General features: G+C 38.2%; 1 protein-coding gene across 1 annotated transcript in view; it reads left to right on the top strand.

Annotated features, from left to right (window-relative positions):
* Nucleotides 1-24,383, top strand: part of CNTN5 (contactin 5) — a 356,213-nt gene that overhangs the window by 69,290 nt on the left and 262,540 nt on the right. Inside the window, exon 2 of the mRNA XM_050914379.1 lies at nt 20,731-20,949. Within this exon, the coding sequence (XP_050770336.1) occupies nt 20,731-20,949 (219 nt within the window). The remainder of the gene's footprint in view (nt 1-20,730; nt 20,950-24,383) is intronic.

A 24,383-nucleotide genomic window follows, 5' to 3' on the forward strand; every position in this document is an offset into this window, starting at 1 on the left:
CTCTTTTTTTTTTGTTATATTCCTTTTCATTACTATTATTGTTATTATTATTATATTTTTATTATTATTAGTTAGTACTATATTTTATTTTACTTTAGTTATCAAACTGCTCTTATCTCAATCCTCGAGTTTTACTTTTTTTTTTTCCCTCATCCTCCTGCCCATCCCACTGGGAGGGGGGAGGGGGGAGTGTCTGTGTGGTGCTTAGCTGCTGGCTGGGGTTAAACCACGACAAATGGTTTGGGTTGGGAGGGACCTTTAAAGATCATCTAGTTCCAACCCCCCTGCCATGGGACTTCACAGATAGTGATTAGGTGTGGAGAAAGGAGATAGCTGGGCAAGAAGTGAGGAGATGAACAGAGTTTTATTCTACAGGCTCTACAGAAGTAAGTCCCCAGAGATAGTAAAGGTCATCGTTGGTCATTTGTGCTCTCAATCAACTCAGTGGCCACATGGTGGTCATAATCACAGCTATGTCAGTGTAACTGTATAAATAACCTGGTGCAGAAATCTTTGCAAAGAGAATTGCCTAAGAAAGTGATGGAAAAACCTACTACAAACATAGCAGAGTGCATAAGTAAGAGACCTTTCTTTTCCTCTGCAATCTCTATACTGAAGAATTGGTGTTGTCTTCTAAACAGAGATTTCTGTTTTGAGACCTTTGAACATTTACACAGCCCACAGGTAAATTTCAGAATTGTCACCAGCACTCTGTGTATTCAGATTTCAAAATTTTGCAAACTCTCCTAGAGCAAAGTTTTCACTCAAAGGTCAAGCAATGTTTTAAATGACTAAGCACAAGAGAGTTGGTGCTACTTTTTTAGTCTGAACCATCTCTTTTTAGAGGTTAAAGTAACAGCAGCAGCTGCTATTTGTTTTTGCTATGTTAGTGAGTGCTCATCAATAACGTAATGGGCAGTTCTGATTCTACAAAAAAACAGGTGTTTTGGCCAAGTACCATGCAGTGTACCTGCTGGTGTAGAGTTTTGATACTTTTTAGAATTCTTCATCTCACCTCTATTTTTGGTCTGGGTGCAATCTTGACTATATTATCATTTACCAGCTCCAGGAATATTACGCTGGTGGCTGTGTATTTTTTTCCTGTTTCTGTTGTTACCAGTGATAGTAAAATTACAAATGGAACCAGACAGATTTTAATCCTTATTGCTACTATCAGCAATATACTGTGATTCTTTTAACTTCTCTGGTTTCACTACATCAGATTTTCTGATTCTCTTTGCACCTTCAGTATTCTTTTCTGCTCTATCCCATTGCCCGAAATAAAGTGATCATGAAGAGCAGAGGGAAGAAACACAACTGAGTCGCTTTCATTTTCTTCTTAAGTCTATGTATCTTCCATAACCTGAAATTTGACAGTTTGTCTCCTGTGTTTATTTATTCTCTTTCTTTTCCTTGTTCCAATGTTGTTCGGTGTCAGTCATCTATGGGGAATGTATGTGGATAAAAAAATGAAAGTAATACTGGAGTTTAAACTTCCACACTTTCTGCAGAGGATTTGCCTTCAAATGTGGTGCCACTGGCTAATAATGAGCATAAATGTAAGAAATTCTCCCATTTTAAAAAGTTGAATTTTCGTACCTCAGAGCTTAGGGAGAGTCAAGAACAATTTTGAATTTCAGAGGGCCTCCTTGCTTTTTCCTCTGAAGAAGTAATGGAGATTGAAAAATTTGGGTAAATGTAAATCTCATCAAACAGCACATGAAATGGATGAACCTCCTTGATTCTGCTGCCCACAACATCAGCCCACAAAGTTTATTCTCACTAACTTTCTGTTTCCAGAAGCTCACTGACAGAAGACAAAGAATGGAGAATGGAGAAATCCAGCATCAGTTGTTCTCCAAAGACTTTTGAAAGAAACAGCCCTTCCCTGCTGTCACTTGCTATAGCTTTCAGAAACTCAATTTGTATTCCGTACTGACAGCTAAAAGCAGAAGTACAGAAATATCTGATCCACACAGATCCCATACAGCAACAAGGCTCAGAGCTTTTGGGAAACCCCTTCCTCCTTTGAGAGAGCCTGTTGATGCTAAACTGGAAGAAGGGAGACAAAAAAGTTCAGCCTTGGGAACAATGAGAGGGCTGTATGCTCTAAAATAATTTTAGAGCCATTTCTCTGCTCAAGTGTGCTCCCTCTGGAGGAGATTATAAAAATGTAAACAAATGAATAATAAAATTTCAATATTTTTGTTGTTCATCCTCATGGAAGGCTGTAGGGAGACAATCCTCAGGACCTAGCTCTGCTCATTTATACGGAAGGGATGTGAAATTAATACAAAAGAGACGAGGCCAAAAATATACTCTAATCCTTCCAGATGTGCCTTTATCGTATTTCGCTGTAGGATAGGAGGGCCAGCAGCTCAAACAGAGTTTAAGAATCAAATATTAAAATAGTAATTGTCAAAAATGTAAACTTCCTTCAGACAAGAGTAAAATTTTGATAGTATGCCTCGGAAGTGTCTGTATGCCTGACGCAAGGCAACTTAGTAATTTAAAACATTGCTTGACCTTTGAGAGAAAACCTTGCTCTAGGAGAGTTTGCAAAATTTTGAAATCTGAATACACAGCGTGCTGGTGACAATTCTGAAATTTACCTGTGGGCTGTGTAAATGTTCAAAGGTCTCAAAACAGAAATCTCTGTCTGTTTAGCAGATGACACCAATTCTAAATTACACATATGCAAGGAGTATGTAATAGAAACAGAGGCGTTTCTTGCTAAAATTAGGAGGCCGAAGTGTCAGAATGGTTCCCTAGGTTACGAGTGTGTGCAGTATGGTGGAGGCTCCATCATCACAGATCTGTGGACTCCAGTCTGAAGGCAAATAAGATAGAATTACATGAAGTTGACTTTCTTGACTAATGAGGTCCACAAATCCAACCTGCTTTGGAGACAAATAGAGATGGGCACTGAGATAAAAAGATTTTGGCATGTTATTGCAAAGTTGAATTTCCCATATGCTTCATTAGTAGATATTGTAGCCTTTTTCCCTCAAGCTATTTTCCATCAAAACTGAGTAGAAATATTTTGGTTCTGGAAGCCATGTGCCTGGAAGTATATCCCAAAATACGCCCTTCCTACTGGTGACTGATAGGTCTTGTCTGATTCGGTGCTACACTGGCTGAAACCTCCCAGAATAACAGTTCTATGGACTTTAGTATTTCAGAGTAAGGGAAATTTCAGGTAAGCAAAAATACTTTCTCTATTATCGTGATCGACATTCATTGTCATTTAGTAATGCAAAACCATAGATGGGAACATAAAACCCGTGGAATGCAAATTCCCTTGAAATGACAAGGTTTATTGATTCAATATCTTTTCTTTATAGAGAGGTTTTTGAAATGAAAGCTATAACCTCAGGCTTCAAAACAGTCACACTAACGGTGTTTACAGTAAAGTTCTATATACCAACTAGATGACTTAGAATAAATCTTTCTGTTCTGTGCTATTTATATTAAAAATTTTCTTATGTGATAGCACTAAATTACATTGTAGCAAAAAGTACTATTATAAATTCTCCTGGAAAGGTATCTACATTTTAGACAGCCTTGATTGATTTCAAAATCTTCCTTACTTAAAAATTCCTACTGTATTCCATGTCTATAAAATGGCAACTACTTTTGAAATGGAAATCAGCAATAAAGCCAAAACAGTTCAAGACATGACAAGTCTTTTCTTATTGTTGCCCATGTGTACTCCTCTAAGTGCTTGGCAAACTAATACTGCTTTGAAATGTCATAGATGTTTCTGATTGCCTTAGAAAAGTCCTTTGTGGTGACTTTTAAAATCAATTGTGCTGATTTTTCTCTGCTGTATTTTACATTTTCATTGCTTATTCACTTGATGTACATATGGGAACTAAGTTTGTCTATCGTGGTGTTTCAGTGCTGGTTCCAACTGTAATCCCATTACATCTGTTACAGTGCCAATGCTTGCAGATGATTTGTTTCCCACATAGATGGCTCTAATGCATTTATACATTTTATTAGAATCCTACGTGCAAATTTATAATAGCGTTGCTTGCTGGTATAATTTTCTCTTTAGGCTTGTTTTTGCTGTTAGTAATAAGACAACATGCTTTGATTCTAGCTTTATAATTATCATATCATGTATTTCTTCTTGTTAATTCCTAATAGGAATTCTTGCTGATGACTTTATGAAGAGACTAGGCAAAGCACTCAGGGTAATTTCTCTGGGGCTGTAATAAGTCATTGACTAGTGTACCAAGAGGTGTATGACTGCCCACTGCTAGATGAGATGATGTTACAGGGCATTTTGTTGGGCTGCATTATGATATTAATTGTCAAATCATTTTGACTGTGAGTTTTTATTTGAGACTTCAGACCTCCATCTGCTTTAAACACCCTGTAAGATAAAATTGTGAGGTCTATTTGTAATGCTGAGATCTTTCAGTTGTATGTATACGTAAAGCAGTTATAATCTGCCAACTTTTTCATGTAACTTATTTAGTATTTACCTTCTTGTCTGTTAACTATTATTCTCGGTCACTGGCAAACTATACCTAACCTTGTCCAGTTTGCTCAAAGAGGCTAACGTCTTTATACTGTCAATATACATATTTTAATAACAATAATAATGATAAATTACCATAAATATATATGGCACCTATATGCTATTGACATTTATGACACCTTTAAAATGGATCCTTCAGTTTTCTGAAAGTTATTGGAAAGGTAAAATTATTATAAATAGCCTGAGGCTGATCTAAGTCCAACTTCTAAACCTGATTGAGGTACATATGTGCCATTGACTTTCAGTGAGAATAAAGGTAATATTCCAAAAGGCTACATTTAGGAAGCCTAGTCTCCCTAGGCCCCACTGTAGCGAATGAAGAAGAGAAACCCATTCAAAAAAGAAATCAGAAAAATATTGGTTGGGCTATTACTCTCAGATACTTTCCAGGGAACAACACTGCACTTATATGAGCTGTAATGATATGTGGAATATAAGGCTATCTGGTCTATCCTTAATACACTAGGACAAGAGGCAGGAAAAGTGTAAAATTAAACACATAGATAAACAAACCTTAATGAAGAGGAGATAACAGAAGCAATGGCAAAGACCCCAGGTCTCAAGTCACTGACTGATGGGCTACTGAAGGAACGTCTCAGGTGTATCCATGGAGAGGCTCAGCCAGAACACTGTAACTGATAAGGAGCAAAACAAAATCATCATGGGTCTCATGGGAAAGAGCAAACCTATGGGATGTTTGAGGGGATTGGAGATACAGCTGTTACAAAATGTTTCTGAGAAGGGCCAAATGCAGAGAAAGGAAGGGATGGAGGTAGGTCAAGGAGAAGCAAACCTGGGAAAACAGAGAGGACAGGAGATAATGCCAGGGATCATGGCTGGTAGATGCGGAGAGAGCAGTGGCTGCTGTCTACCTGGACTTCAGAAAGCCTTTGACACTGTGTCCCATAAGATCCTCTTAGAGAAGCTGTTGATGTATGGGCTGGATGAGCAGAGAGTGAGGTGGGTTGAAAACTGGCTGAATGGCCAGGCCCAGAGGGTGGTGATCAGCAATGCAAAGTCTAGTTGGAGGCCAGTAACCAGCAGTGTACCCCAGGGATCAATACTGGTTCCAGTCCTGTTTTACATCTTCACTAATGGTTTGGATGATGGGGCAGAGTGTTCCCTCAGCAAGTTTGCAGGTGACACAAAGCCAGGAGGAATGGCTGATAATGCCAGAGGGTCATGCTGCCATCCAGAGGGTCCTCAACAGGCTGGAGAAATGGCCTGACAGGAACCTCAACAAGGGGAAGTGCAGTCCTGCACTTGGGGAGGAACAACCCCAGGCGCCAGCATATGTTGGGGACTACCCAGCTGGAAAGCAGCTAATATTAATTAAGCAGCTAATTAAGCTTCTAATATTAATTAATATTACTACCATGGTGAAAAAATCCTTTCTGTCCTATGTTAAATCCCATTACACAAAACACTGATGTTTTTGATCTTTGACAGCAAAGTATTCTGTATACATGTGCTTACTCTAGGATTAAGTTTTAACATTTATCTGAATGTTCTTACTGAATTCTCAGAAGATCTGAGAAATGTAGACTTTCAATTAAGGTACCATTGCCCCATATGCTGGGGGGCACCCAGCTGGGAAGCAGACCAGCAGAAAAGGACCCAGGGGCCCTGGTGGACACCAGGTTGAACATGAGCCAGCAATGAGCCCTTACCACAAAGAAGGCCAATGGTGTCCTGGGCTGCACTAGGCAAAGCATTGCCAGCAGGTGGAGGGAGGTGATCCTTGTCCTCTATTCAGCCCTGGTGAGGCCACATCTGAAGGACTGTGTCCAGTTCTGGACTCCCTAGTACAAGAGAGACATGGACATACTGGAGAGAAGGGTCTATGAAGGCCCACAGAGGTGATGAAGGGACCAGAGCATCTCTCCTGTGAGGAAAGGCTGAGACAGCTGGAACTGTTCAGCCTGGAGAAGGGAAGGCTCGGGGGATCTTATCAATGTCTATAAATACCTTGAATAAGGGTGCAAAGAAGATGGAACCAGGCTCTTTTCAGTGATGCCCAGTGACAAGACCAGAGGCAATGGGCCCAAAATGAAACACAGGAGGTTCCCTCTGAACATCAGGAAACACTTTTTTACTGTGAGGGTGACTGAGGCCTGGAACAGGTTGCCCAGAGAGATTGTGGAGTCTTCCACCTTGCAGATATTCAAAGGCCATCTGTACATGGTCCTGCACAACTGGCTTTAGGTGGCCCTGCTGTAGCAGGGGGGTTGGACCAGATGACCTCCAGAGGTCCCCTCCAACCTCAACCATGCTGTGATTTTGTGATAAAAGGGGAAGCTGGGTACAGATAAGCTGCCGGTCTGTACACTCATCTTGCCATGCCCTGCCCCTGCTTGTCTCATTCTGTATTGCCTTCCCATTAAACCCTATTCTGAACTGTTTTCCTAGGTGAGGGTAACGTCTGTTCTGCTGGTGTGTAGGTGCTGCCCGTAAAGGTACTGCCCTGTTTGTGTTGATCCACTGATGTCCAGCGTTGACTGTGTAGTTTGCATGTGTGTGTTTGTACTAGGGATAAATGCTCAGCCTTTCTAGTGCCTGGACCTGGTGTCACAGGACCACACCAGCCTGGCTCCGGGGGCCTGGGATGGAGAAATCCCCTGAGTCTCAAACCCATTATACACAGCAGCACAGATGAGAATCTGTGTGCTTAAATCATTTTTTGAAAATGGGACTAAATCCTGGACATCCATATTCCTTTAAAAATCTTATCAAATATTTTGAAGTATTATTTTGAGTTTATAGTCAATTTTTGCTCTTTCTTACCTGTAGTAATTAATCAAACTTTGAAAGTTATCTCTCTGCATGCAAACAGAACCATAAATATTGCCTTAATATTTAATCTTGTCATAACTTAAAGTTCTTTTTCTTACCTTTATATGGCATCATTTTGCCAAAGTTAGGTCTTTTCAGACTGTAGCTTCTAAGAGCATTTGATGGAAGCACTATTTAGGACTGGTTTTGCTGAAGTTCTGAGTGAGATAAACTTTGATAATTTGATTTTTTTGCCCCAAATCCATAAAAGCTATTGCTGAACTTGAAAATCAAAATCATCACGTTTCCAAAGTTTAGTAAATCACTAGGTAGCTCCTTACTAAACTGCACTTTTTGCTTTGTCTGCGTAACAAAACAGTTGTGTTAGGGAATTATCTCAGTACTCCTACTATTATTTTTAAATAATTTGCACTTTGTTGGAGACCAGCTGTACAGCCCCTCTTTTTTCCATTATAAAGGGCTGTATGAACAGCTCAACTCTGTGTCCTTCAAGGAGCTGCTAGTCTGTCTCAATGGCTGAATCCTTTTGATGGCTTTCCTTTGGATTTGCAAATACTTCATTGAGGGTGCCAGGCTCACCACCAGAATAGGCTTATAGTTGGAAATGCACAGAAGCAGGCACCAGATCCTGTGTTTAAAAATAACCACTATGAACACAGAGGAGAAGAATTAAAAATCACCTGAAGAGACTGTGGTATATTAAGGGTTTAGTACAACAAAGCTATTTCCAGTTTAGGAAAATAATGTGCAGATGTATTTGCGTCATGGATTTACCCTCTGTGAATACAAATCCCTGTGCAGTGCACTCTAATTTATTTCATTGCAAAGACTCGAAGAATTTTGTGTATACACAAAAAACCTGAAAGGTTTGTGTATTCACCTCTATTAGCAGATCTCAGACAAAGAAGACAAGAGAAGAGCTTCAGCATGTAGCTTTTCATAGAACTGTTGTTTCCATGCAGGAGGGCAGTGGAATAATGTCCATCATAACAAGGTGGGGTTTTTTAATTTGCTTTATGATTTTTGAAAACACTTCAGAAGCAGTATAAAATCTTACCCTCCTTAACAGTCTGTAGACCTATGTGCCACTTTAAATACTCAAAAATGCTTAAGCGCTTTGCCAGTGTATTTGTCCAGAGCATGAGAATGAATTTCACTCTGTGTGTGTAAGGATTGTTTAATTGCTAGCAATAGCTGTTTACACCGACAATACATCCAGTGATTAATTCATAGAACTCCTAAGGGAAGACTAAGCCACATAAAGGCCTCAAAGATGCAAGCCAAGGTGGAGAGTGCACTGTAAAATAGTTAGCGAACACTAAAGCAAACCATAGAGAACTAGAGAAGGACCCAAGGGTACGGAAGAATACATTAGCTGCCTCAAAAAAAAAAAAAAATGCTTTTAACCAGGAGATAGATATTTTAAAGGGAATGAAAGACTGCTTCCACTGGACACATAAACACACAGAATTGGGATAATATATAAGAATGTGTATCACAGGGAACAGAAAAACTTACATTATCCTAGGTAACCTTTAATTAACTTTGTAATTTAAAGAAAGCTTTACTTTAGCTGTGAATCATAAATGTCTCTGTGCTAATCAAAACCTTATCCACAAATTTCTATGTCAAAGTAAAATTGATCCTTCTCAAAAACTAAATGTTAGTTGACGAACTTTTAGTGGATTATTTTATTATTTTAATTAAGCATTGTTAGAATTTCTTGCTCTTGTACTCATTGCATTGAATGTTAATTTGATCTCTGTTTACTTGCACAGCTTCCAAACTGTGGACATTCCCATATAATAAAAGAAAATTTTGCAAAATTCTTTAGTCATACAGTGTACAGCTGTTACCTCTCCAAACTAATCTTAATTTGTAGATTACAGGAACCTGTCAAATTCTAGTTTTTCTGTCTTATTAATACATGATCTCTTCTCAGAAAGCTCTATTCGTCTTTCATTACTTCAGGAAACCCTTATGACTTTATTGTTCATGGTACTTCCGTACTTGCATAAAAAATGCCGATTCTTTCATCCAAAGATGAAAAGATGTCTACGCTTGTTACAATGTATAAAAAGCAATAATATGCTCTTAAAATTATTTCCAGCAGTTTCACTTAAATAAATGGCTAATTTCTCTTAACTTTCAGTTTCTTCCATCCATGTAGGTTTGAAGACAGGGAAGCCGTTTGAATAGTGAAGTGTGCTTATGCCTTGATGGAAGCTCTGCCTGGTGATGTGAGCCTGCAGCAGTAGCCTCCTTTCTTTTCAAATGAACACAGTTTTCATTCATATACATATACTCTAATAACTTTTTTGTTTTCGGTATTTTGTTAGTAAATCTGCATTTTAATGGTAAAGATCTTGTCACAACAACCCCATGTAATGCTACAGGCTTGGGGAAGAGTGGCTGGAAAGCTGCCCAGCAGAAAAGGACCTGGGGGTGTTGGTTGACAGCCGGCTGAATATGAGCCAGCAGTGTGCCCAGGTGGCCAAGAAGGCCAATAGCATCCTGGCTTGTATCAGAAACAGTGTGGCCAACAGGACTAGGGAAGTGATTGTGCCCCTGTACTCAGCACTGGTGAGGCCGCACCTCGAATACTGTGTTCAGTGTTGGGCCCCTCACTACAAGAAAGACATTGAGGTGCTGGAGCGTGTCTAAAGAAGAGCAACAAAGCTGGTGAAGGGTCCAGAGCACAAGTCTCATGAAGAGTGGCTGAGGGAACTGGGGTTGTTCAGCCTGGAGAAAAGGAGGCTGAGGGGAGACCTTATCGCTCTCTACAGCTACCTGAAAGGAGGTTGTAGTGAGGTGGGTGTTGGTTTCTTCTCCCGAGTAACAAGCGATAGGACAAGAGGAAATGGCCTCAAGTTCCACCAGGGGAGGTTTAGATTGGATATTAGGAAAAATTTCTTCACTGAAAGGGTTGTCAAGCATTGGAAGAGGCTGCCCAGGGAAGTGGTGGAGTCACCATCCCTGGAGGTATTTAAAAGACGTGTAGATGTGGTGCTTAGGGACATGGTTTAGTGGTGGAGTTAGCAGTCTTAGGTTAATGGTTGGACTCAACGATCTTATAGGTCTTTTCCAACCTAAATGATTCTATGATTCTGTGATTCTAAGATCATAGGCTGAATTGTGCTTCTGTTTATAACATATAAACCATAGGAGTCATTGGTCAGGCTTCAACCCAGCTCTCCCATCCTCCCTGCCAGCCTGCAAGGCCTCCTCATGAATCCCCACCACCACAGCCCCAAGCCTCCCATGCCATGTCCCTGCCCTGGCTCTGTGTCCCTTAAAATAGCCCTATGCCATCCCACAGGAACTAAACCACTCCATGGCAGGTCCCTGCTGAACCCAGGTCTCTGCAGGGCATGAGGCACACCTTGCTGGGAAGGGAAGCTTCTGTCAGAGCCCTAAGGGCCTTGCTAGGCTTGAGCGACCCTGCTCAGCCTCTCCAGGGCTTCCCCCCACCCTGCCCATGGCCCAGGGCCCCACTTCAGCCCCGTCACTGCCCCAGTGATACCATAGAACACCAGTCTGAAGTCAGTGCTGCTTCTGCTGAGGTATGATCCATGGTTGCAGGGGGTCCTATTTTACTGACAGGTAAAAATGCAAGCAAAGAGACATAGTCCTCACTAGCAAGGTTACTGTGTAAAACAGACCAAAGAAATCTGATGAGCACACAAGAAACTACGAAGCAATAACAACTCTCACACCAGCTATCCAGCTAGCCTGGATGCACTGGCATCACCAAAAAAGCAAGTTTTCAGGTGTAGTTTTGGGGTAATACGATAAGGTAGCAATAAAGATGTTTATGGGAAGCTAATTCCTTGTTTGAAGAACATAGGAGAAAGAACAAATGTGGCTTTTGAAAGCAACATCTAGTGGTTTTAAGGCAGTACCAGAGCTTGTGTTTGAGCAGCAACAGACAAACTGGTATTTTCAAGTTAGTTCAGGATGTGTTTCAAAACCTTTCTTAAAAGTGAGCAACATCCTAGATTATGTTTTTCTGGCCAAGTAGCTATTTGATCTCTTAAAAAACACATGGTTTTACAAACGTAAACACATTTCCATTGCCAAGAAAATCAGCAGGTAGTTTCCTTCGCACACTGATTAAGATTTTGACTGCTTCAGCTTTCGTGATGGTATTAATAATTTAATCAAGCGTTTTATATTAACAATGTCAATTACAAATTTCTCCTTTGCTGCGGATTGATCTATTATTGTCCACCTAACATTGATATGCATATCATTGTAGGAAGGAAGGGCTATAAATAAGGATTTCTATCCATCTAATTACTTTAATTGATTTGTGCTGAAATAGTTGACCTTTGGTACTTGGTTCTCCCTTCACATTCAGAATTGACAGCTCACTCTGATGATCATGAGCCACGGGGAAAATAAGTTAAGATTTCAATTAAAAGCATGCAGTGTAGGCTAATCTATGGATCTCACATTAGTAACGCTCCATACTTTCCTGCTAGAGAATACATGTCATGTTTCGGCTGAAAAATATTGTATGAAAAGTACCTGAAGAAGTAGGACAATGAAGTATATATAAACATTGAAAAACAAAACCCACTTAGGAGTCTTAGGGCACTTTTCATATATGCCTACAAAGTACACCTAGTAAGTAGCACTACTCCTTCAGGCCAGAGATCATAAGATACATAGAAGCAGCTCATTTCTACATTCTCTTTCTTGGGTGGCATGAGAGTAGTGATGCCCTCAGCTATTTACACTGTCTGCTCTAAGTGTTATTTTTCAGACAAAGCTTGCCTAAAACTCCTTGTTATTAGACAAACAGGCAGAAAAATTCCACACGTTGGTAAAGTGTCAGACACATCTGTGGTCTTAAAGAGTGCACAGAACAGAAGTAATAAATATTGAGCTAGATGGAATATGCTAAATTATAAAGTTTTGTTGATATTATTTGGAGTTAAATTTTCCTTCAATAAGTTCATGAGAAGAGTTTTCAAAGAAGAGTTTTATATTTTTTTACATCTGAAAAGCACTTTTCATTACCTAACTTCAGTGAATTTGAAAAAGGTGCAATGCACTTACTGAACATAATCACTGTGTTTGAAGCCTATGCTATGGCACAAACATACCCTAACTAGTTGTAATCTGTATATTATATTAGCATGTTTTGAAAGAGAAAATATTAAGTGTTTTGATAGAAAAAATATGACAAACTCAAAGCACTTTTCTCAGTTGAAAATTACTTTACTTTGGATGAATGTTCTTCCAAAATCAGAATATATTATTACTTTTATTATTTTTCTTACTGTAGTTGTAAGCATTCTGTAGCTGAAAGTGTTCTATTTTAAAGTATATTTTTCTTGATCTGGTGGATGTTATATGTTGGATGCAAATTGGGAATAATTGGGCATATATTGAGTCATCTATTTGCTGTATTATGAGTATGAAGAGGAAGTAAGATGGAAAATAGATTGTTTTTTCAGTAGGAAGGGAAACAATGACTAACTCTACAAAAGCATCTTTATATTATTCAAAATAATTCCTCATAAAAATTCATGACATTTAAATTAGCTCTAGCAGTATAATATTCCAAAGATGTTGATTCATTTGCTAATAGCCGCTGGAAATATTCTTTACTATCTTTCAGTCAATGCTTTAAGTCTTCAAAGCACTTTTCCTTTGTTACTTTAAAGGAAAACAAAATATATCCCTAATTATTTTCATATTTTTTCCATATCTGTCCATAGTATTCTATGTTCTCAAATTTGTTGCCTTGTATGACCAGATTTCTAAGAGAAAAGCAAATTCTATAAAGTGGGAGGCTATTTTGGATTTTCAGATTAAATTATTGTGTACCTTCCTCGAACAATGGACTACTGAAAAGTTCAATAGAACAATTTTTGGATTGAAGGTTTACTTATTTTGGCCAAAGTCTTAGCAAAAATCATTTTTTTTCCCCAAGGAAAGACCATCTTAAATAGATGAATTTTCTCCCTTTCCTATACAATCAAATCTGTGGTTAAAAAGGTTAATGAAGACCACCAGCATATTTTCCTTGAGAACTTCCAGCTTCTAAATCATCCCCCACTGCTGCTTTGGAAAACAATTCAAATCTCTTGATCTTCACTCCTCCGCAGAACAACTGGACATTTTGAGCAGAAAAGACACAAATGCAGCTTGACTGATTTATGATGAGAGGACTAAGACAGTGGACATGTGAACAAGTTGAAATGTTGACATTGCAGCTACTGACCTTACTATTCTTTTAAAGTCTGTGGCAAAAAGTAGCCATTTACCGAGCATGTCTGTCACATCACATGCCATGTTCCTCTTCCTCTTCACTACCTGTAAAGTGAACCCACCCTCACTAGCTCATATGTAGACATCCAGATTCCAGATGCTTAAAATGAGGTTCCCGGTGAAGGTTTCAGTCTTTTGTTTGGTTTGGTTTGGTTTTGATGATTGTCTGCATATGTTGTTGCATTGCCTGTTGTTCTGAGTACTAATTGGGATATAATAGCATCTTTAAAATGAAATCTCTGACACATAAACTAAACCGCATACAGTGGGAAGTGTGCAGAGGAGGATCAGATGCACCAACCAGTCCTCAAGAAAATCTGCTGGCTTCCACTTTTTGCTTTATTTTGTTCTGGTTTTGTTTGGGTTTGTTGTTTGGTTTTTTTTTTTTCGTTACAGTTAATCTCATTTCATCAGGAAAACATAATTTATTGACATTTTGCTGTGTTTTAGTAGTGATCCTAGTTTTCATAAGGACATGCCCTGGATGAACACCTTATCAACACAGTTTCCTACTATTCTTGCATCTCTCTTAGGTTATTGCCAAGCTATATGTCATCGAGCCATCTAAAAGGAAACCAACGTCCATGCACAGAACAAGACAGAAAATATATTTCTGTTTAAAAAATTGAGGAGCAACAGTGATACAATCCAGTTTACAGAATGAAGGCACACATTTTGATAAGCTTAGAAGACTGAACACTTCCACTGAAACAATGTAATTAAAAGTTACAATGAAAAAAATGGGTTAGCATTCTTAGTGACATTTGATTAAACCTGTTAGCTAGCAAAAATATACAAATGAAGGTCACATTTGCAAGTATTATAAGATAGACTACATTTTAATTAGATAGTTGAGAAATGTTAATGAGTTAGTAACTGACCAGGAGTCACTTAAAAAAACAAAAGGAATGAAGGGAAACAAAACATCACCCCAAGAGTCAGAATCCTTTACTCTCCATAGATTTCAAACACTGCAAAGACAGTTTTCAAAGAAGTTTTGGGCATGGATTCAGTGAATTTGCCTTGTCATCTTTCTCTGTTTGAAGAAAGAATGTATTTTGGTCAAATTACATAGTACTGTTGTTGGAGCTATGTTGACATATGTTGTGCCTTTTGAAACAAATCTGTCAGATAAAACATAACAGGATAGTATTTGTGGTTTACATTGGTACCCATGGACTGTACCTAAGCAACATCTATAAACATATGTCATCCTGTGGGAAAAGATCCCCTTTCTCTTAGAGTCAGCTTAGTTCTCCCACAGCAGACATGAAATGAAGTCAAATTTAACCTGACATAGCTGTTATAAATTATAGGAGTAAAATTCCTTCAAATGATCTTGAAATTCATATTTTTGTTTTTTCTAAAAGAAAAAAAGCCCTCAGTAATCAGTAGAGGACAGTTTCTCTGTTACCTGTGGCATTGTTTTTCCTCGTATTGAATCTGACCAAAGAAAGGCTGAAGAGAAGCATGTGCTGGAAATAATAAAAGATGCATGAATAATTTAATGAGTTGACACAGATTCATTAAAAAGTTACCAAAACTAATTCAAATTATAGTTTTCTGTTGGAAATTACATTTAAGAAAATGTGCACTTGTAGTAAAAAAATATGGTCTATCTTAAAACTGTCATACTGTTGTTAAAATGACTATAAATCTCGTAGTTCTAGTGCAAAGAACTATGAAGGCTAATCCAAGCCGCTGATTTTATTGTGTATCATTTCTAGTTGCTTAATATCTTTACCATTTGGGTCTATATATTCCTTATCTGTGTCTGCTTGCAGCTGAAAAACCTTTGGATGTTTCATCCCAAATACTTAAGTTATTTCTAAGAATGAGGTTAGGGGAAATATAATTTCATTGTGAAGCTCAAGTGCAGCAGAGTTTTGAGAGCTACCCATAGGTCTTTGATGGAATTTCTCAAGGATTTTAAGGGTAGACTGGTAAAGCTAAAAAACACATTAGAGAGTAACATCTACTCTCCAGCAGTTTAATTATGTACTTAAATAATGGAAAATAAATTTATTCTCCCAAGTCTCAGAAGTCTAATCCAAACCAAATTAAAGGAATAATTTTATTGTAAATAGTACTCCAATAAAAATATATTCTAATAAAGCCACTGCAAGTAGGCAGTTCAGAAGTCTAAATCTCTGGAGGCGAATGTTTGGATTAGGAAGTAGGTTTTGTTCTCAGGTAAGCATGATTTCTGCTCTAGTTGTCAGTAATGATCACAGGCTACAGGCTTTCAGTAAACAAAACAAGAAATATTTGCTTATGTATAATTTATTAACCATTTCCAGTTATGTCTTACAAGAGAAACTTTAGTCAGATACAGCATCCCCATGAGCATGACAGAGCAACCAGAGTCAGGGTGAAATTTCACATTGATCACTAATCCCAGCCAAACAAAACAATTATACCATGAAAGGTCAGAAACCAGCTTGCGTAATACTGCCATTACTGCAGGACCTTTTCACCATGTGGAGTGACTTTTGTATCCTTTCTTTCTCTTTCTTCCCATGGTACTTTACATTCCTGCCATCTGAGATCACGTTGATTCTGTTGTTCTTTCAAACCCTGGATTTACCACTGCGGAACAAGTGTTCCCCATTCAACTAGATAATAAAGAATGTTAAAATATTCTTTTCTGTTTAAGTGGGAAAAGAATTACAGTCTTCTTGACTTGATGAGGCAGCACAGAACAAGTTCATTTCACCAAGCTGCCTACACATACTATTCCAGCAAAAAGAAGTTGTCAAAACTATTTCAGGGTTGTTGAATCCTATTTACTGGAGTGGCTTATTGCGTTATGTATGCAAAGAAACAGGAGAGTCATAGCTTAAAATGAGAAATATTACATTAGCAAAACTACACTTTGATTCAAACTTCTGCAGAGAGGGAGGCTGCATACCACTGGAGATTTCAGTATGGCTTCTATTTACTTTTGTCTAGCAACGTGATATGTTGGCAAAACCTAGACAGCCTGGAGCGAGTCTCGCTATTGTACTTTCTCCTTTTTCCAGTCCCACTTACTGCTTAGCCCTCCACGTTTGTCTGGGTCCTGCACCTCCTCAAACCTCCTTCCCCTCCAGATGTGTTCCTCTGCCACACTCTAATGCCACACTCTTCCACTCACTCTAATGACATAAAGTCTCATCCCAAACTAATTAGGTCAGGAGTACTTGTTAACTCAAGCTTACTAGGAATTGTAGTATGCCCCATCTCGTAAGTTGGCATGCCCTTCCAATCAAAAGAGTAAAAAAGGAAAAGTATTTCATAGTACAATTTTGAAAGAATTAATGGTTATTTTGCTCTCCCATGTGTGTATAATCTGCAATTTGGCCTGGTGGTAAATGAATTAAGTGTAACGGAGGATACAATTTCTGATGTGTTTGTTTATAACTTTATATATGTGTACTACTTTTCACTTCTCTTGTGTGTCTGGGCAGCAGGGAGGAAGGCTGCTTATTTGTTGTAACTTGTTTGCTGGCTGATAGATCTGGAAGAACCTGGCAGAAGGATGTTCCTCTCCTGTGAACAAGATCATATGAGAGACTTTTATGGAAGCAGGCGGATATGGCAGAGAATGAGAGACACAGCAAGGAGGAGAGCTAAGTGGCAGACTCGCTAGAGGAGCAGGGGCCTGGCTTCATTTTGTTCTCAGCGTGTCACTGAACTGAAAAATTTAATATTGAAAACAAAAGGAATAATTATAATATAGTATGTTTATGTAGAAACATATAGAGTTGTGTGCTTCCTCCACCCACTTTCCAAGCTGACAATACAGGGCAATAGGAACATAGAAGCTATCTAAGAATCAGGATTATTAGTATTAGTATTTAATTTCTGATTTATAATCTCCATTTCTTTGCAAAAGAAGCGATACACAGCTCAGACTCTCTAGCTTGCACAGGAAGCCTTTCTGTCTACCCATCAAGGAAGACTGTTTCATAATTTTCCCAATGAAATGACATAGAAATAATCACTTGAATCTTCTCAAGCTAGAATAGCTGATATACTCAGGAACATAATCTAAGGAACTATCTTCTGTTGTCAACAAATGGAGTACATAGTTTAAAAGGTCTTCAGACATTAGAACTATTTACTACTGATATATATATGGCATATAGTACGTTTAACAGCCTAATGATACCATATTTCAGTCACACGAAGTATTTATCATTTGCTGAGAAAGTACTGACATAAAGTTTTCCCAAATCCATGTCCTTTGCCATAGGGCAAATAGCATAGAGCTAAAATATCATGCTGAAAATAGAAAAGTGCCTGTATCTGCAGAAAATACTCAAGGAACAGTACATTCATTATACAAGTGATTGCAATCATGTTTCCTTTGAAAATCTTATTAAGGTTTATTATGCTGTGTTGTAAAGTTTGGACCAAAGGTAGGTCTGCATTTTTTTTATTATAAAGTAAAATTCCTTCCAGCGTGTATTTCTTCTATGTCTGTGTGCACACTGGAGGAATGTCTTCCCAACAGCAATCATCACCGCTGTTCCCACTTTTTTTTTTTTCAAAGCTGTAGAAATGGATCCTGTAAAACAGAATATGTATCACTGTTAGAATTATGTAGTAGTTTACTTATGCATAAAAATACACGCAGGAATAGTTCTGTGACACCACACTTTTTAATTTAGCATTTTCTTTCTGCTTCCTTTTCCACCTCATATAGATTACAGATCATTTGTTCACCTTGGGTTAGAAGCAGAAGGATACATGTGTATTTAAAAGACAGAGAGATGTGGTGTCTTTTCAAAGCAAGAGTCCTTTGCGTGGTGCCTTGCATCTTTGCTACCAGCTACAATCTGGCCACATCCCAGCTCCATGTGAGAAAAACAGGACTGCGTCCAAATCTGCCTTTTTCCAGATTTTCTCCAGCATTTCCATGGAGGGTATCAGCAACCCTGGGGATATCAGAAGATCTGAACTGTGAGGATCTGAGGAGCTCCACAGTGCCCAACTAATTAGCTCTCCTGCCACCAGGACTACTATGTTCACCGCCAAGCATTTTCATCCTCTGATGTAGACTGTGTTAGAAAGAGTCTTATCTCTTTCCTGTATCCATATTCCCCAGGGAATGTCTTCCTTCTCTGCTCATGAGGAAGATGTCCTTTCTGCATTAAGCATTTATTGTGATAAGTTTAACCACGGACATTTCTACGGCAGCTCATTTATCTGAAATAATTTACATTTGTATGGCCAAAAATATTTTTGTTCATAAGATAAATTAGCATTTGGTGAGACCAAAATAAGTCAAAAATACAAAAATTTCTTCAAGAAACCTCAATGACCTTGAGATTCTGACCTCAGGGAAATCAGAATGAAAATAAGTTATTTTAATGGGGATAGATTTTAATATGAGTTTTTAAAGATTTTTTTCAATATTCCCCTGGAACTGGAAATATTTTACTTTAAAAGAACTAAAATACATCAATATTGCAAAATGTTGAAGGATTGTATTGAAAGACAATCAAAGATATTTTTTGTGAAATCACATTTATATTCCAATGCTAAAGTTTCAAGAGGTCCTATAAGATATATTTTCAAACTACATTTTAATTTATCATGATGATGTTCTATTTCTCCTCTCTTTGTGGGCCAGGAAAGATGATATTATGTTTATGATATACAAAACACCATGATGCACATTATAAAGTAGATCATTTGTGAGAAGAAAAACAAATTAAGGCAGAGTTCTCCTTATTTGTGCCTGTCCCATCTGATTGCCAAAACTTGTATTTAAATCCAAATTTTAAATGAGATACAGCATCATCAAATAATCTGTATATTTAGAGTTTGCATAGATGAAAATGGGAGTTTTAAAACACTGGTCATCTGCTTTTGCCGAATTCCGGCTTCTTCTAAAATGTAGAAGTGCATTTTTAACATCTGATCAGAGACAATAAATACTGTACTGAAATGACCTTTTCCAAAACCTGAAAGACTCTAAGCATTCTCTGTCACAATCTTCATAAAGTAAAATGCATATTTCTCTAATTTTAAACCATTTGAAATATAAAATAGTCTAAACTATATTTATGCTTAGAATATTTTTCCAAAAGCTCTCCAGCAAGGCCATGACCTAGTACTTTAAAGAGATTTTATTTCAATTGGGTATGCTTCAAATCTTTTGAACACTTATAGTTTTTCATTGTTCATGTTATGCCAATGTGAAGAATGTCCAATTTATAAATATCTATCATCAGTGGAGATGATAGAACAATGATCTTTTTTTCTGCCAGCCACTTCCACTGTTGCCCAGAAAATCAGTTCCTTCATAGGCACTTGCTATGCAGTCTAAGTCCCTTTGCTCATCTATATGAACGTATTTTTAAATGTTCTTCTCACCTCCTGAAGACTGTTGCATGTTAAGGACTATTGATTTCAATAGTTCTGCTTGCTTTGTTCCTGCAGCTCCTGAATGATATTTTTAATCTATTATAATAATATAATTTATTTATTTCTCTAATATTTGGCATTATACAGGGACCAAAAACTTGGGCACTATTCTTTATTTGTAGACACTGAAATTTTAAGTACAGGCAGAAAAGGAAAAAAAGAGAAGCTGCAGAGACAGAAAAGGAGGTGACTTTGCCATGTGCATGTTTTTGGGAGAGATATTTGTGCATACATGGGCTCTTGGACTTTATAGCTAGCCCACTTGATTTGCAGAGTAGTGTTGAAATGAGGAGCATATTTAGCTTCAGCCAGTGTTTCTGCACTTCATATACAAAGTAATGTAAGGCTGTGAAGGAGAGATGGTGGCTTGGCAGACACTCTTCTACTAGTGACTTAGGGTCAAAGAAATAGAGTTAAAAATATTGAAAACTCGTATTACCATAAGTAAGAAATTTAATAACCATCTGATTTTTATATTGTGTTGAAACTTCAGGGGAATTTTCTGTCTTAGAGCTCTATGCTGCTACCCAGTTCTGTCTAGAAGCTTAGTCCCTTGTGGAGTCTGGGGTGTCTCTGACACTCCTTTTACAGATAAAACTTTTCTACTTTTCTACTGCATAACTAAATATTCTTTTGAAAAGTGATAGATTTCATCTTTATTCAGTGTTTACTTCTTGGGTTTTTTTCAGAATATTCAGAAGCTGTTCCTGGTCTCCCCACTTCATATGCTGCTATCCTAAGAATCAAATCTGGTAGTTCATCTTTAGCCTCATTTAATACAAAGAACAGACCACGATTAAGCAGTCCTTCATTAGGAAGTGTATCTTCACCAGGCTGGAGAGGAGCTGCACAACATTATCACTCCCCAACAAACCTCTACCACTTTTCAGAGGCCTTCAAACATGATGGTAAGTCTAGTTTCCCTCTGAATCTTTGAAATAGTTTTTCAACAGCAGTACATTTTTATCAGCTTACTTCAGTATTTCTCAGACATAATTTTAAATTTTATTAAAAATCACAAAGTAGAAACAAGCCTCTTTCCCTTTAGATTCTTCAGATTAACCTTAAAGTCACCAGTTAAAACATTCTTTCTTAAAGGTTCCTATACAGAATAGTTTTATACAGTTTTTGCTACATGAAAATAGCAAACTAGTGGTTTGAAATTCCATTAGAGCACAATTTCATCTAGTAGTAAAATGTCAGTCCCTCTTTTATGTATATTTTTTCTCTTTGGAATTTTTCTCATTTAATCAGGAATGATAGTAATGTAAATTAAACATGAATAGTAAATCTTATAAAACTACTTTTTCTTTAAATTACCTACTCTGTGTAGTCAACTCTGTCATGCATGCACACATGTGCATGCATGGATAGACATACCGGTGTGATATGGTGTCATTTACCTTTAAATGCAATCATTCATAGTAACAATACATATTTTCTCATATTTGGTTACATTTAAAGAAGCCACATTTCTGATACCATTTCTTTAGTGATAATATTTATCTGAATTCCATTCAAAGAAATATAGAAAGAAAAACAGAAAGAAAAGGAAGAAGGAAGGAGAGGGAAGGAGGAAGAGGTTAGAGGAAGTTTAAATATAATAGTCTAGGGAAGTATACAGAGGAAAGAATTGTGATTAATACCTCGCAGTTCAACAACATTCATGCAGTATAATGGCTGTGATTACAGGATTACTGCTCGTCTCAGTAAAGATTTTTTTCTTTTCCCCTGGAAAGTAGCTTGCATGTGTTGAAAGCTAATGGTGTATGCATGTGTTTTTGTGAACAGAAATGGCTTATATACAAGCATAAATATGTTTCCTAAATTAAGGTTGATCTAGAACACAAACAATTTGAATCATGCAAGCAGATAAATTCTGTTTGATAGCATTTCTGGAACTGGGGCAGGTTTCTACGTTTGTCCTTCCTCTGCAATATTCTTTGTAAGCGGTGACTAGACTAAACTCAGTTATTGCCCATGCACCAGACACTGGTAACTCCTCCCAGCCAATCTGATATGTGCAGGTGAAAATCAAATTTCAGGATTAGAACCAGAGTGTATTATCCTGGTCTTCAACAGCATGAAAGTCTAGAGACTGAAGGAGAAGAAATTGGTAGCCGCAACGCAAAAGAATACAGGCTTTAAGAATAATATAGTGCAAGCTGGAACTATAGAGCATCTTCTCCCTGACTGACCCTGATTTTTCCATCATGTTTTCTTGGGAAAAAAACAGCTGGCAAAAAGGCAGCTTACTGTGTTTAAATTTCATGTGAAGTTTGACTGTTATGCTTAAGTCCTTACTTTGAGAGGGCTGAGAAAATTTTATGCTCCTCTCATTCTAAGAAAAGGCGATATGGGATGGGGATCCTCAGGGTAAGCGTTCCACCACCTAAATCCTTGGCATTTCCAGGAGGTATGCTGAGATCATACCTGATATAGATCAGCAATAATGAGTCTTCTCAAAACATAGGGGCCACATTCCAGCTCTCAGTCGAGCTGCTTCTATTTTGCAGCAGGAAGTGAAGAACCACTGACTGGAGACAAAATTTAAAAAGGGCCATAACTCATAAGCCCCAAGGAACAGAGCACTTGACTCAGAAGAGAGGGACTTCAACTCTTTCTTCCAAGGACTGCATAAAACAGTCCTAGGAGAGCGTGCTGGTTTTGGCTGGGATAGAGTTGGTTTTCTTCATAGTGACTGGTATGGGGCTGTGTTTTGGATTTGTGCTGGAAACGGTGTTGATAATTCAGGGATGTTTTCGTTATTGCTGAGCAGTGCTTACACAGAGTCAAGGCTTTTCTGCTTCTCACCCCACCCCACCAGCGAGTAGGCTGGGCGTGCACAAGGAGTTGGGAGGGGACACAGCCGGGACAGCTGACCCCAACTGACCAAAGGGATATTCCATACCATATGATGCTCAGCATATAAAGCTGGGGGAAGAAGGAGGAAGGGGGGATGTTCAGAGTGATGGTGTTTGTCTTCCCAAGTCACCGTTACACGTGATAGAGCCCTGCTTTCCTGGAGATGGCTGAACACCTGCCTGCCGATGGGAGATAGTGAATGCATTCCTTGTTTTGCTTTGTTTGAGTGCACAGATTTTGCTTTGCCTATTAAACTGTCTTTATCTCAGCCCACGAGTTTTGTCACTTTCACTCTTCCGATTCTCTCCCCCATCCCACTGTGGGAGGAGAGTGAGCAAGCGGCTGTGTGGTGCTTAGTTGCTGGCTGGGGTTAAATCACGACAGAGAGTTACTCCACCCCTTACAGGTCTTTGTACATGCAGCTGTGTAGACAGTTGTAGAAACAGGTAAATCTGAGGCACTTGATTAATATTTTAAAAGCCCTTGATTATCTGAAGCATCTGCATGGCACAAGCACAGGTATGAAACAGGACTTAGAAAAGACCAGCATACTTCTGGCAGGATTGGGGACTCTGTGGTAGGAGACCAAGTAGGATAATCTGCATCAGCGAAGAGGGCAAGAGCACATCTGCCATGGTAGCTGAATGCAACTTATTTTCTAAACCTCTCTCAGTTCTGTTAATAAGTTCATGTCTGAGATAATATTTTTGATATTTAGAAACCAGAAATAAGTTCACTATCTCAATCATCTGGCATTCCACTTACTTAAACTAGTAAATTTCTTGATTTTTATTTCACCTCAAGGTGTTTTTTCAGTTTTTAGAGCTCTTGAAGGAAAGATATTTTAGTTGTCTTCCTACAACTGGTATGTGATAAGTGACAGAGTTAAGTGGTCGTGTTTATTAGCCAGGGCCTCCTAAATGAGGAAATGCTACAGCACCCTGTGCTTGTGTGTGCTCATGAGTGACCACTGCTACAAGTGAGGGGACATTAATAAGAGGGGGGGAAACATATTTTATGTTATTACAATTGAGAACTTGCATAATTCAAACATCTAATATATGGCATACACTCAGGAGCCAGGTTTGCCAAAAGGAAAAAAACAAAATACTTTTATTAGCTGCCTAAGTATACAGGTTCTCAAGCGACTTCTCAATTGATTTCCCAGCAGACATGCTCAGAGGCCTGACATGGCTTCTAATAAAGGTCCTTTTATACTGACTTTATGCCATTTAATTTGCACTCGCAATTCAGCATGTGTTTCCTGATATCTCAAATTAAAAGAACTATGCTGTACCTCACCACTGAATTTAAACTATATGGAATTACTTAGCGTAAACATGCAGTTAAGGCAATACAGTCCTCTTCAAGCTATATATCAATGTGTAAAGTCACGACTGAAAAATGTGTATAGGAAGTGTGAATTATTCATGAAATACTCCTGAAGAATCATAAAACTGCAAACTCTCATACTTTC

This window comes from Gymnogyps californianus, chromosome 1, assembly GCF_018139145.2.
Source record: "Gymnogyps californianus isolate 813 chromosome 1, ASM1813914v2, whole genome shotgun sequence".
NCBI classification, from domain to species: Eukaryota; Metazoa; Chordata; class Aves; order Accipitriformes; family Cathartidae; genus Gymnogyps; species Gymnogyps californianus.